Source organism: Pelodiscus sinensis, chromosome 15, assembly GCF_052426305.1.
Source record: "Pelodiscus sinensis isolate ZL-2025 chromosome 15, ASM5242630v1, whole genome shotgun sequence".
Taxonomy (NCBI): Eukaryota; Metazoa; Chordata; order Testudines; family Trionychidae; genus Pelodiscus; species Pelodiscus sinensis.
Genome location: NC_143066.1, coordinates 40,584,197 through 40,598,309, shown reverse-complemented (window position 1 = coordinate 40,598,309; position 14,113 = coordinate 40,584,197). Strand labels below are relative to the sequence as shown.

General features: G+C 51.3%; 1 protein-coding gene across 3 annotated transcripts; it reads right to left on the bottom strand.

Moving 5' to 3' along the window:
* Window positions 1–135: 135 nt before the first annotated feature.
* MLST8 (MTOR associated protein MLST8) lies at window positions 136–12,203 on the bottom strand. 3 transcript variants are annotated; one of them, XM_075899901.2, is made up of 9 exons: window positions 12,047–12,203; window positions 11,378–11,515; window positions 9,709–9,760; window positions 9,142–9,304; window positions 7,726–7,801; window positions 4,675–4,827; window positions 3,525–3,649; window positions 2,836–2,999; window positions 136–1,723 (listed from the first exon to the last, which is right to left on the bottom strand). In XM_075899901.2, exons 2-9 carry the CDS (start codon window positions 11,504–11,506, stop codon window positions 1,605–1,607), a joined length of 981 nt encoding a protein of 326 aa, XP_075756016.2. In that variant the 5' UTR covers window positions 11,507–11,515; window positions 12,047–12,203; the 3' UTR covers window positions 136–1,604. The 3 variants fall into 3 exon arrangements, with proteins under 3 accessions (XP_075756016.2, XP_075756017.1, XP_075756018.1); XM_075899902.2 differs by lacking the exon at window positions 12,047–12,203 and having other exon boundaries at window positions 11,378–11,606; XM_075899903.2 differs by lacking the exons at window positions 9,709–9,760; window positions 12,047–12,203 and adding an exon at window positions 10,163–10,260 and having other exon boundaries at window positions 11,378–11,516.
* Window positions 12,204–14,113: the final 1,910 nt, after the last annotated feature.

The following is a 14,113-nucleotide window of genomic DNA, read 5'->3' as shown; positions in this document are numbered from 1 at the left end:
AGATAGTCACTTAAGTTATTCACAGCACTTCCCCATGAAAGGCTCCAACCCTGATTTCATGGTGCAAGTCGAGAGGCTGGGGAAGTGCCAGAGGGATTCCAATCAAACAGGACTACTTCCAAAAGCATGCTGCAGCTCTGTCAATATATACATTTTATTTACAACCTGCCCCTGGGCTGTGACCTATAGACATGCACGTAGAGTAATCGCATCACGTAGCAATGGGACCGGCTGGGTGTTGGCTGCATGTACTAGGTTCAACGGAAAAGAACGTTGGTGACTCAGTTACAGTTGATTGTGTCTGAAATGGCAACGCTAAGTCTGTGCAACTGATTTAAATAAACTGCCTCCAAAATGAGGAAATGATTCTTGTTCCTCTGTGCCCCTTTCAAAATGGTTCATTACAGCTTCTCCGCCTCTCCGTACACAAACTGCTCGAGGCTTTCCCTGCACCGTCCACACTGCAGAGGGCCTATGGGAACGCACTTGAGTGGCTCCATCTCCACCTTCCGTGCCCTGAAAGGGGCTGGGCCAATGCCTCAGGGCAGGGCACTAACTACCGTGCGCTCTGGTCCCAGTGAGAAGTGCTGGCTACCTCACTGCCCCTCAAGGTGGGGGGTGAGCGAAAAGGGGCAGTTTCCTTTCACCCTAAGGAAACGTTACTTGCAATTTTTTATTCTAACAAAAAACCCAGGAGCATCCAAGGTAGAGTCCATGTCTCGCTCCTCTAACCCTGCTCTAGTCACGCCACTGCCAGTTCCAAACCACTTGTCTGTCGGAAGGGATCCTTTAAGAGCAGACCTCTAGCTATCCATCCTTCAGGGGTAGTGTTGCTACAGCCAACAGACAATTCGTATGCAACCCCAACAGCTGGAGGGCTTATTCAAGAGTGCCTCCCTGCCCCAACTAGGAGGTAAAAATCAAGTACAAGCTGCCAGAAGATGTTTGCTGATCCTCTCTGATTTGAGCAAGATACAGTGTCACAAGGGCAACCTCCAACTGCTTCCATTTCACCTGGAAACAGTAATGGGAGGTGTACTGCTAACCGACAGCCCTGGAGAGTGAAGGCCTCTCCGTCCTCAAAGGCACTGCAGGGTCTGTTCCCCTCAGGGATGCTCTGTAGCAGCAAGAGGAATTCAGTCTCCATGGCCCATCCAGCCCCTTGCCTCTGAAATTGAACAAGGAGACCAAGTAGTGCCAGATGTGATGGATGCTTGTGGGTCTGGCTGTGCATCCAATAGGATTTGGACTGAGCACATCTGCCTATTTCATACAGGCCCTGAACATCCATCTGCCTATAAACTCCTTCCAGGCGCTAACTACCTGAGCTGGATCTAAACCACACTATGGAGGTGAAAGGCACTGCGTCCCACTCCCCCCCAGCCTGGGCCACCCCGCACCCCTCTCTATTGAAGATTACTTCCGTTTTGCCTGGTTGGAAGCTGAAGGCTGTTCTCATTCCAGGCTGAATGCTGCTTCTGCTGAAGATTCAGCCATCGTCTCTCAGAGCGGGGGAGGGTCAGTTACAAACACATACTCTAGTTCGGATGCTTGCCATGAGAAGCCCTGCGATGAGCAAAGGTCCCTTCTTTCCAAAGCGCACGTCATCCCAACACGCTATCGTTGAATGCGAGGCAGACGACTGCTTTCTGGTGGCCACTGTATTCCCTCTTGATCTCGCCTGTCTCCACACACCAAAGCCTGGCCAAGTTATCTGAGGAGGCTGGAAGGGAAATTGACCATAAGGACATTTCATTGGGCCTGTTTTTTCTTGCCAACTGCCTTGGGGCTTTGTACTGCAGGGTAACATACAGATTGGAATACTGGTAGGAAATGCTTTGAAAATACCAAAATGGCCATGCACATTTCAGGCTAATTCCTCATCACATGGAAAAGCAATGCACATTGGGCTCCTCTAAACAAGGTGAAGGAGGCAATATCTTTTCTTGCACCAGCTTCTGTTGGGGAGAGAAAAGTTTTCCTTCAGGTCTGAAGGAAGTCAGGTCCAGACCTGAAGAGGAGCTTTGTGTAAGCCGGAAAGCTTGTCTCTTTCACCAACAGATGCAGATCCGATAACAATATTACCTCACCCAACTTGTATCTCAAAATATCTGGGGACCAACGTAGCTCCAGCACCAGAGCAAACATCAGGCTCATGTCTGATTAAAACAAGATGCAATAGGTTTGATATTTAAAGAGTTTAAAATAGCTCAGGGACTCGGCCAACTACAGATGTAGCAGAAGAGCGCATCAGTGATGGATAGTATGCTTTCTGTGACGAGGGAAGGAAGGGATCCTCTCTTCTCCTGTACCAGATTCGTTTGGCATGACCGGGGGAAGTCTGCTGCTTTTGAGGCATTGAGATCTCTGGCTGCAGGGGTCACCAAATCCTGTGATGCTACACAGGCCTCCCTGCAAGGGGCTGTGTCTAGACTGGCAAGTTTTTCCGCAAAAGCATTTGTTTTTGCAGAAAAACTTGCCAGCTGTCTACACTGGCCGCTTGAATTTCCGCAAGAACACTTGACTTCCTACTGTCTGAAATCAGTGCTGCTTGCGGAAATACTATGCTGCTCCCGTTCGGGCAAAAGTCCCTTTTGCGCAAAAGGGCCAGTGTAGACAACTCAGATTTGTTTTGCGCAAAAGCGCGTCTAGATTGGCACGGACACTTTTCCGCAAAAAGTGCTTTTGCAGAAAAGCATCCGTGCCAATCTAGACGCTCTTTTCCGCAAATGCTTTTAACGGAAAACTTTTCCGTTAAAAGCATTTGCGGAAAATCATGCCAATCTAGACGTAGCCAGGGAGTTTTTGGGCTAGCAGCCCAGGGACTCATCTTACCAGTGACGATATACTGCGAGTCTCCAGAAAATGCACAGTCCCACATCCAGCCACGGGAGGTTTCTCCTGGATTGTTGCTCTTAATGCTCAGCTCGGTCATTAGAGAGAAGTTTGAAGTCCTCCAGATCTTACATGTCTGGTCTGCAGAACAGGTAGCTAAGAGCCTAGGAAAGAAAGAGGGAAGACACACACGAATATAGTTACGATTTGGTGCCATGCTTCTAAGTGACTCACTGAGCTGGTTCTGGACTGGCAGTAAATTGATGAACAAGCTGTATGCTGAATACACCATATACTGGAGTCGTCAGACTGTTTCCCCAACCCAGCGTTAGAGACCACTTGCAATCTGCCCTAGTTAATGAAAGGTAAATGGGGCAGAGAAAGAGACTTTCACTTTACGAGGCCAGCAGATCAGACCTTTGGTGTAAATGCAGCACGGGTTCTTCACCACACTTCCCAGAGTGCTCCTGACATCGGCAAGCAAAACCAGGGAAATAAGTGAGCATGGCCCAGCTAATAACAGAACTGCCTCCTATTCTGATCCACTTTCTGTCTCAGGCAGCTGCAATGCTGCTACGGAGCCAGCATTATGTCAATGGCTGGGGGGACAGACAGTCCCCAGGTGCCTGACTTGAAAGGATACTTTTGTTTTAGCCACTAGTAAACAACTAAGCTGGCAAGTCACTCACGTGGAATCGGGGCTGAACTTGCATTGAAGTGCATAGCGGTTGTGTGCTGGAATTTTGGTCTTGGGGATTAGCTGAGTTACCTCCTCTCCAATGCCACCTGTTAAATTCCAAACATAACAGTTGCCCTACGAAAAGAAAAAGACATTATTGCTGCAAGGGATGAGTAGAGATTTGAGCACCTCCCCTTTGATCTTTATAGCCAAGTACACACTCCCTCCTGCCCCGTGAGCTTTGCACCTCAGAGGCATGCACAGAAGCAAAGTGTCCATGTGCAAAGGCAGGGCAGCTTCTAATGCATTGCTGCAGCAGTGACAATTCATGTTGTAGGGTCAGGATTTACTGCCGTGGTGTCCTGACGCATCTTCAGCTCCGTCCATGAGGATAGCCAGAAGGCTGCTTGCACGTGTGCTCAATGAAGTGTGCCGTGTTGACTTGCACAATTGACACAGCAGACCCAGAGAGAAGCCCCCAAAGACCACAAATCAGATAAGGATCAGTGGTGCCAGCCAGGTTTATTGTTAAGTGATCTACAGTCAGAGCTGTCGGTAGACTCTACCGAACCACTAGACAGATGTACCCCATAACAATGGAATGACTCAATCAGTGGGAGGTCCCACTGCCCCAGGCCAGAGAAAGACTGTTCCCCCAAGACGCCACTTTATATACCGGTACCAACAAGTTACACATCACTGCTGACATGTCAGGTTACCACCCTCTGATGCTACTTAGATACCACCCATTACCCGGTACCTCGTGGCTTGGTTAGATCATCTCTAGCCATCATGCTGTCATTTTAGACCCTTTCCTGAACCTAGGTCGGTGTTTGCGGGGAGTGGGTACCAAGGTCTTTTTTAATGAGCTGGTGGTACCATCCTTTTGGAATGTGCTTTCAACTTATGACCAATGCCAATTGCTGTTCTGCACCTGGGCCTCTTACCAATTAGCATTTTGCACTCTCAGCCCTGTTCGTGCCAAGCTCTGTAAGCAGGGGCCTGCCTCTTGCTTACCACTTAGTTTTGCTTTATGTTTGCCAAGTGCTGGCCACTGTTAGCCAGGCCTCAGGCCTCATACCAGGCCTGTGCTACATGGGCTTTTATTTCAGGCCCTCCTCTTACTACAATTCACATTCCCTTTCTCCAGCTGTACTTACCGAACTATTGACAGCTGCCATGTAACTGGCATCTGGGTCAATGTGAACTGAATTGACAGAAACTTCAGGCTCCGGAATCAGTTGTTCATTGTGATCCGTTTTCAGGTCCCAGATGTGAATAGCACCACTCTGATCACCCACAATGAGTTCAGCCTGCAATGCCAGAAGCAAACACATTCTCCATAATGCTAAGAAACATCAACTGGGGCAAATGTCTGGGTGTATCACACCTGAGAAAAAGTGCACCAAATGCTGCTGTCACCCTCATTTAAGAAGTCTAGATTTTTCTGTTCTATCCACCTATTCATTAATATGGCAATCCTTTAGATCTCTGTCTTGCTGTACAAGTGTTAACTAGTTAATCCTCACTGCAGGCTGCGAGCTAGAGAAGTATCCTCATTTTACAGATGAGAAACTGAGACAGAAAGGTTAAGGCCTACATTTTAATAAATGTCTATTAATTTCCTGTACCCACCTACAGACATCCGGAGCCTGATTTGGAGAAGCACCAAGCACCTACAACTATAGCTGAAGTCTGCTTCAGCACCTTCAAAAATATCAGGCTCTAGAGGTAGAAGTGGGCACTGAAAATGGAAGCATTCAAACTTAGTGAATATTTTTCAAACTGTAGGCTGACATGATTTTCTCTGGGTCACAAGTTACAATGGCCTGGCCTAAACTACATCGGAGGGTCGAAGTAAGATAATGCAACTCCAGCTGTGTAAATTACGTAGCTGAAGTTGATGTATCTGCTTGTGAGGGGCAGGAGTAACTGAAAGCAAGGTCAGGGTTGGGTTGTGCCAGGAAAATGGGATTGCTTCTCAGAAAGCCATACAGAAAAGAGACAGAATCACCAGGCAGGTGAAAGGGGCTGGCTGGGGGCACATTCCCCCCCAGCCAGGATTGCCCCAGCCCCAAGCCTCCCACCCCTCAGGTGCCATATAGGGGGAACTGAAGCTCCCGCTTCACCCCCAATTTGTATGGGAACATTGCTGACTGTTCCTCTCCACCAGGAAGCAAGGAGAAAGTGCACTTGCTTCATTCCTCATGCTGGCTGGGAAGCACAGGGGGCAGATGAACCTGGACCTGCCCCAGCTGGGTACATGCACCTCTCCCCCAGTGGTGCCCACGAGACCTGCAGCAGCCCTGGAGAGGCGCTTCTCACCAGGCTCCATGCTGTGGTGGTGAGAAAGCTGGGTTAGACCTCTCTGCCCACGGTAGCCTGCAGACTGTATCTGCACGGTATCTCCAGCCCCATCCCAGAGCAACCATTTAAATGAAGCCTGGACATTTTCATCGAGTTAAGGAGCCGAGCAATGTCAGGTAAATCTTCTAGTTGCTTATATAACAATCATTCAGGATGGTGCTCATTCTGTAATGCCATCTGGTGCTCAGGGAAGCACTGAATACAATCATAAAAGTAACTCATCTACCATACTCACAAAAATTCACTCTTCATGGAGGTACGGGTCATTATCTGCTTCATCTTTGACTCTGAACAACTTATGTAACAGCAGTGATTGGAAATCAAGACTAGTAGGTTCTAATCCTGTCTCTGCCTTGGATTAGCTTTGTGGCCTTCAACAAATCACCTTACTTCTCTGCCTCAGAGTCTGCCTACACGAAACATGCTACAATAGCTCAGCTGTGCCATTGTAGTATTTCAAGGCAGACCTTACCTATACCAGCCGGAGGGGTTCTCTCATCCATGTAGGTACTCCTCCTTACAGAGAAGCCATAGCTAGACTGATGGAAACATTCTTCTGTCAACCTAGCACTATCTACACAAGGACTGAATACCACTCAGGGGTGTGGATTTTTCACACCTGTTACCACCACAGTTAAACTAATCTAATTTTCTAGAGTATACTGATCATGAATAGGAACTGCTAAGAAGAGTTTTTACTTACCTGGAGAGGAAAGGGTTAAGCAAGTCTGGTGATGCACCTGAGGGAGAGGGCTTTAGACATTCAGCCAAAAAAATGCAGATAGGAATTTCAAATCAAAAGAGGGTTTTTTTCTCTCTCTTTTTTTAAAAAAAAAATCAGAACAGTTTCCCCAAGGAGCAGGAGAGACGGGCTCTCCCAGGAACGGACTCCTTGAAATGTGTAAGTAGGGAAAAATGTAGATAAGTCTGTCAGGTTTTATTGTTTTCCTTGTTTGGGGGTTTGGAAATCATTTCTGAGCTGGTTAATTGTTTTTCTCTTTTGTAACTAAGGATTACAGCCCAGGGATTCTTCCAGAGTCTACTTCACTTCATGGCTTTTAACACCCAGTCATTTACTATGCTTGTAACCAGTCAAAAGGAAAACCTGTGTCCTTTTAAAATTCTGGGTTCTCAAAACGATCTCACGCTGCTGCTCACCAAGTCACGGCTCAGTTCCCCAACCTGGCACTTCAAGTGTAGATATGGAGGCTGGCTAGCAGAATAAACTCTGTAAGAACCGGTCTCTAACTCCCAGAGACAAACTTGTCTTTCTTTTGGGTCTCAGGGAAACTGAGACCAGACAATCGGTTTGCTGCCACCATCGAGTGTAAATAAAAAAATATAAAATAAGCCCTTATCCAGGGAAGAGGTCACTTGAATCCTCCTCCCTGAGGCAAAACTCTCCCCCTACCCCAACCTCCGTTTTGCTTGGAGTTGGGAAAACAAACAGAGGTAATCCACAGAGAACAGTGGGGCTCTGCTTCTCCTAGGTAATGTAGGCACGTAGGTTTAAGGACACAAAAACCAACCAATACCAGTTAATCAAAACAAAAAGAAAACACTTTTATTATCAAAACAAGACGACTTTTGCAAGCATAGTAAATGACTGGGTGTTAAAAGTCATGGAGTAGAAGACCTTGTTGAGACTAATTACCTGACTCTCACAATGAGGAAAACCCTGACTTTATAAACAGAGAAAATATTGTCATATACAAAAGCATTTACTATAATACTACCAGCATAAAATGATATAGCACATCAGAATTTAAACAAGGAAAAGAATATTTGTGAAACATTCCTTGATCAAGAATAAATCTGGTCAGTGCAAAAGAGACTGTGTTTACCTGGTTAGGATGCAAGCAGACACAATTAATAGGAGCATTGACTTGGAAAATGCGTTGGCACTGAAGGTTACGTGACCTGGCGACAAAACAAACACAAAAAAGAAAAGTCAGATGAGATGAGTTTACACTAAGATCTTCCATTTCTTTGATTTGCTTTGTGGCCTTAAACAAGTCACCTTACTTCAGGTGTAGACAAACCTAAGAACCAAACACTGCAACTGTGTTTGCCCACAGCTGCTGCTTGACTGCACATGCCACTCCTACCCAACAACTTTGAAGAGGCAGTGGAGAATCCCATTACCAATGGAAACTTCAGAAGGGATGTTAGGGAGACAGAATGTAATTATTGTGACATGGGATGTGAAAGTGTACACAGTTAACCGATGAGCCTGGGCTCATCAGTTATCCCTCCCGGTACACGCAGGGAGCTAGCTTAAAAGACTTTCAATATAACCCAGAGGAGGAGGAGGTCCTCTGTATCCTTACATTTTGGAGACATCTTGGGAAGCAGAGATGTACTCATGAAAAACTCAATCCTAGTTCTTATGAAGCCAGCTACTTCTGCCAGACTAAACCTAGGGGGCAAAGCCTACTTTATTAGATAGGAAAGGAACTATTTGTAAGTACAGACCCAGGCTCAGGCTTTATGCTTCTGTATTGTAACCTTGTGTTTCCGATACGCTCTCGTTTCCAGTTAAATCTTTATTGTTCCTTACCTAACCCTACTTTTGTTTTACTGTAAGTGCTGTGTGGTTTCCAGGAGCAGTAGTTTAAGGTAGAACTGGTAAACTAGGGCACACTGCTCCTTTGGGGACAGAGGATCTGGGATTTCTTGGGTAGCCCATGTCAGGGGCTAGAAAGCCCAGTAAAATGATTCAAAGGAACTCAGGGACTGGTGTGTGCCTACAGTTAACCCGCACGATATGGCCCAGAGGACAGTGCTCAGATCACTGAAATGCTGGTGGTGTGAGGGAGCCGATGCCCCGCCAGGCACAGCTAAGACACCCTCATGCCAAGGGCAGAGGGTAACTCGCAGTCAGAGCCCGAAGGACAGATACAGTTACCGGAACTGGAATTCGCCCAGAACCCTAGGGTTTACACTCTACTCGTTACGGGGCTCTGGAAGCTGGCCAGGATCTTGGTTTTACCTCTCTTCCAAATAAGGTACCTCCAGCATCCCCTGCAAGCATCACTGCTGCTTCAATATCCATTCTGGGGAAAGACTGCTTCCCCTCCTGAACCCCCAGAACAACATGTAGCACCTGGCATTTCCCTGGAGAGCTCCCATCCGAGTGCTGAGCAGTGTTAGCTTTGCTTTGCCTAGGAGATTTCACCAGCTCAAAGCCCAAGGAGGCTTAAGGAACCAGCAGCTCTCCTAGGAGTTTTGTCCCAAGTGGCCCAGCACAAAGCAGTTACCTCAGGTCCCATATCCTAGCCATACAGTCTTCTCCTCCCGTGTACATCCAACGTCCATCTTCGTGGAATCCAACCGAAGTGATATTCTTACTTACACCATCGTAATTAATGACAGGGTTGGGGTTATTAGAATTCAGATCATACATGCGAATGTGCTGGTAACCTGGGCGACAGAAACGTGAACGCTAATGGTCAGAAGCCAAACATACAGAGTGATTATCAGAAAACCCTGCTGAAGCCGTATTCTACAACCCCTGTGCTTTAAACCATGTTAAAGGCAAAGTTCACCATTTCACTCAGCTCAGCAGAGTCTACGAGTCCAAAAGTGCACGTACACTTCTCACGGGGGTTATAGTGAGACAGGCTCGTGAGAGAGAGTTAGATGACAGTTGGCATTTCTGAGTCTATTACTGGTAGCAACCAATAATGAAAATTGAACGATGTGCACTAGAGCTAAATGACAACAGGGATAGTGGAGAGCACCAACACCAGACGCTGTACTACGATTTCCACTCAGCAGGCATGAGAAAGGGGAGCAGGAGGGGAAAGCCCCTTAGCAAGACTCACCTGCAGCAGCAATCATGCTGCGGTCTGGGGTGATCTCCAGAGCATTTACTTGCTAGTAACACTGGTTAAGGTTAACACAGAGAGGAATTAGCTCTTACGCAGAACAAAGGTGTTATGTTAAAGTCACACTGCCCTTAGAAAAATGAGGTTAGCACGGACTTTATAACCAGCAGACCTTTCTTTAGGGACTACCCATTTTGGAAAAGGGCTATTTGAACACACTACCATGTGTCAGAAATTTTCAAAACAGAATTCTCTTCAGACATTTAGTCTGACACTGACTTGGTTTCAAACATGTTTCTTTAAAGAGTTGGTCATCACCTGGCTTGGATGTAGCATAGATCTCTTCCCTCCACCCCCAAGATGTTAGTGCAACTTGATTTCAGCTCAACATGCTTCGCTGTTTAAAAACAACACCATACTCTGACCACTATGCTCTACTTTTACCAGTTACCTGTTTAAATTCTGGATTTCCATTTAATGTGGATAGCATTAAAATGAGATCAAGTATAGTCAGAAGCAGTAAACTAGCTCTTCATTTTGCCCCCAAATCTGTCAGAAAGTGTTGAGGAGTTACAAAGGTTTGTAGAGAAGGCCAAACATGCAGCTCATCCATGGGCCTCTTTCTTTCTCCTGCTTATTAAATGTATTTGTGTATGCGGTGGGATCAGGGAGGCTACTCTTCATTGATTACTAAGCCCTTTTCTCACCATGCTATACATTCATGCCTCATTTTTGCCCTTAGTCAACAACTAGTATTTATTTGCCCTTCTCTGTTTTTACTGAAGCAAAAAGCAGCACAGTTGGGTTTGGTTTGCTTTCTTCCTCATCCATGGAGTAACAATGTATGATGCCACCAGGCATTTGTACTATTGTAGGAACAGTTATGTTTTAGTTTACTGACTTTGTCTGATCATGAGGGTGGAGAAACTTGCTCAGTATCTGTAGGTTATACACATTTTTTTCTTCTCTGTTTTATAAAGCAAGCATATACATAGATAAGGAAAAATTCTGTGTTCCTCTTGAATCCCCTGCCCACCAAACTAAAGAATAACAGTGTTACAGAGGTTACTGTCTCATCCTATTTTGGCTCTCCATGTATGGGGAGTGCGGAGTATCACACTCCCCTGCCCAAACTGACTGCTGTTTTAGAAAGTGCCTCACACAAGACACGCAAAGTCTGCCTCTGGTATGGCCACATCCTAGCACTTCAGACAGCACGCCAGGAGTGTGTACTGAGTGCCCAGAAAGATACACAGATAGCAAAGCCATTTACTGAATGGAAAGGCCATTGATGGTTTCCCAGCCTTAAAAAGCATCTGGCAACTCACTGAAGTCTGGTGGAAGTTCAGGTCAAGTGTCTGAAATAGGGACCATTTCAGAGTCAGCCCGTAATACAGAGGTGCACAACGGCTCTCTAAAGAGACGGGATGCTAAATACAGAGGTGCACAGCGGCTCTCTAAAGAGACGGGATGCTAAATACGGAGGTTTGCTTAGAAAGGGTGGTGGGAAGCCTAGCCAAGGCAGTGCGAGAAAAGCTTCCAACAGCCCTTGTGCCCACTCCACAGGGCGCACAGTTGAAGCATCCCGCTCTGAAAGGTGCGGCGCAGCGGGGTGCCAGGCAGGAAGCAGCGAGCCAGCAGGGGTGCCCTGGCTGGGGGAGGATACAGAGTCCTGGTGCTGGACGGTCCGGGTGCAAATGCCGCTGTGCGCCTGCCAGAATCGCACCGTGTGGTCGTAGCCCGCGGTCGCCAGGATCACCGGGTCGCTGCCCACCGTGCCCTGCGCCGTGTTCATGGCCCACACCTGTGCGGGGAAGCAGGAGGGTGGGGGTGAGAGCAGGGGGCATCCCACCCCCGCCCAATCGGAAATCCGGACCCCGCCCCCCGGTCCGGTCCAGTTCCCCCAAATCTGGTTCCCCCCCCCGCTCCGGGTCCAGGTCCAGGTCCGGTCCCCCCCCCCCGCTCCGGGTCCAGGTCCGGTCCCCCCCCCCCCCTCCCGGGTCCAGGTCCGGTCCCCCCCCCCCCCCGCTCCGGGTCCAGGTCCAGGTCCGGTCCCCCCCCCCCGCTCCGGGTCCGGGTCCAGGTCCGGTCCCCCCCCCCGCTCCGGGTCCAGGTCCGGTTCCCCCCCCCGCTCCGGGTCCAGGTCCGGTTCCCCCCCCCGCTCCGGGTCCAGGTCCAGGTCCGGTCCGGGGCCCGATCCGGTCCCCCCCCCGGCCACACGGGGGCGCACTCCCGGGGACCCGGCCCTGCCGCCGCGACAGGCCCATCAGCGGCGCGTCGAGGCGCCCCCGGCGCGGGGCATGCTGGGAAGGGCCCCGGGCGAGCACCCCGCTACCTGCAGGGCCCGGCAGGCGGCCCGGGCTGAGGAAGAGAGAAAGCTGCACCACGGCGCACGCGCAAAGCGAGCCACATTCCCCCCCCTCCGCAGGAGGGGACGCGCATGCGCTAGGCGGCGGCGCGTGTCAGACGAGAGGGGCGATGCGCCTGCGCACAGGCATTCTCGGCGTCCTCTGGGACTCGAGGGGGCGCATGCGCAGAATGCAATGGCCTGTCAAAACTTCTCGAGGACGATGCCACGTGAGGGAGGTGGGGCGAGCCCAGGAGAGAAAACAAGCGGGGAGGAGGGGGGCGCGCAGGGCTTGTGCTGGGTCCACGTGCTCCCAAGAGGGGGCGCTAGAGAGAGACTCCGGCTCCGTGCGCTGCCCTTGCGGGCTGCTCGCTGCGTGGGGCAGGCGGCCCCGGGCAGGGCCTGTGCGGGGCATAATAGTGCGTGTGCGCCCTGCCGTGCAGCAAAGCGCCCAGGGCCCTGGCCGCCTGCAGCAGCGATGCAGCACAGCTCTGCAGCCAGACTCTGGGAGGGCTGCCCTGGCCGCCTGCAGCAGCGATGCAGCACAGCTCTGCAGCCAGACTCCGGGAGGGCTGCCCTGGCCGCCTGCAGCAGCGATGCAGCACAGCTCTGCAGCCAGACTCCGGGAGGGCTGCCCTGGCCGCCTGCAGCAGCGATGCAGCACAGCTCTGCAGCCAGACTCCGGGAGGGCTGCCCTGGCCGCCTGCAGCAGCGATGCAGCACAGCTCTGCAGCCAGACTCCGGGAGGGCTGCCCTGGCCGCCTGCAGCAGCGATGCAGCACAGCTCTGCAGCCAGACTCCGGGAGGGCTGCCCTGGCCGCCTGCAGCAGCGATGCAGCACAGCTCTGCAGCCAGACTCCGGGAGGGCTGCCCTGGCCGCCTGCAGCAGCGATGCAGCACAGCTCTGCAGCCAGACTCCGGGAGGGCTGCCCTGGCCGCCTGCAGCAGCGATGCAGCACAGCTCTGCAGCCAGACTCTGGGAGGGCTGCCCTGGCCGCCTGCAGCAGCGATGCAGCACAGCTCTGCAGCCAGACTCTGGGAGGGCTGCCCTGGCCGCCTGCAGCAGCAATGCAGCACAGCTCTGCAGCCAGACTCTGGGAGGGCTGCCCTGGCCGCCTGCAGCAGCGATGCAGCACAGCTCTGCAGCCAGACTCCGGGAGGGCTGCCCTGGCCGCCTGCAGCAGCGATGCAGCACAGCTCTGCAGCCAGACTCCGGGAGGGCTGCCCTGGCCGCCTGCAGCAGCGATGCAGCACAGCTCTGCAGCCAGACTCCGGGAGGGCTGCCCTGGTCGCCTGCAGCAGCAATGCAGCACAGCTCTGCAGCCAGACTCCGGGAGGGCTGCCCTGGCCGCCTGCAGCAGCGATGCAGCACAGCTCTGCAGCCAGACTCCGGGAGGGCTGCCCTGGCCGCCTGCAGCAGCGATGCAGCACAGCTCTGCAGCCAGACTCCGGGAGGGCTGCCCTGGCCGCCTGCAGCAGCGATGCAGCACAGCTCTGCAGCCAGACTCCGGGAGGGCTGCCCTGGCCGCCTGCAGCAGCGATGCAGCACAGCTCTGCAGCCAGACTCCGGGAGGGCTGCCCTGGCCACCTGCAGCAGCGATGCAGCACAGCTCTGCAGCCAGACTCCGGGAGGGCTGCCCTGGCCGCCTGCAGCAGCAATGCAGCACAGCTCTGCAGCCAGACTCTGGGAGGGCTGCCCTGGCGGTGCCAGGCCCCTGTTCATAATGCCCAATGCTCCACAGGGCTCTGTCTGCCAGCTCCCTGCGGCTGGCACCTTGCCTAGATACATGGACCCGCAGAAGATTAGGGTGGGGAGAGACCTCAGGAGGTCATCTAGTCCAACCCCTGCTCAAAGCAGGACCGACCCCAGCTAAATCATCCCAGTCACATGCTCCGGCCATAAGGGCTCTGTAGCCAAAAGGTCTAGAAATGTCCCTTTCCTAAATGGAAGCGTGGGCCATTATTGACGTGTTATTTGTGTCCCCTTAGCCAGCCCTGGGCCAGGACTCCACTGGGCTAGGTGCTGTACTGACAGGGAACAAAAAGACCGCCCCG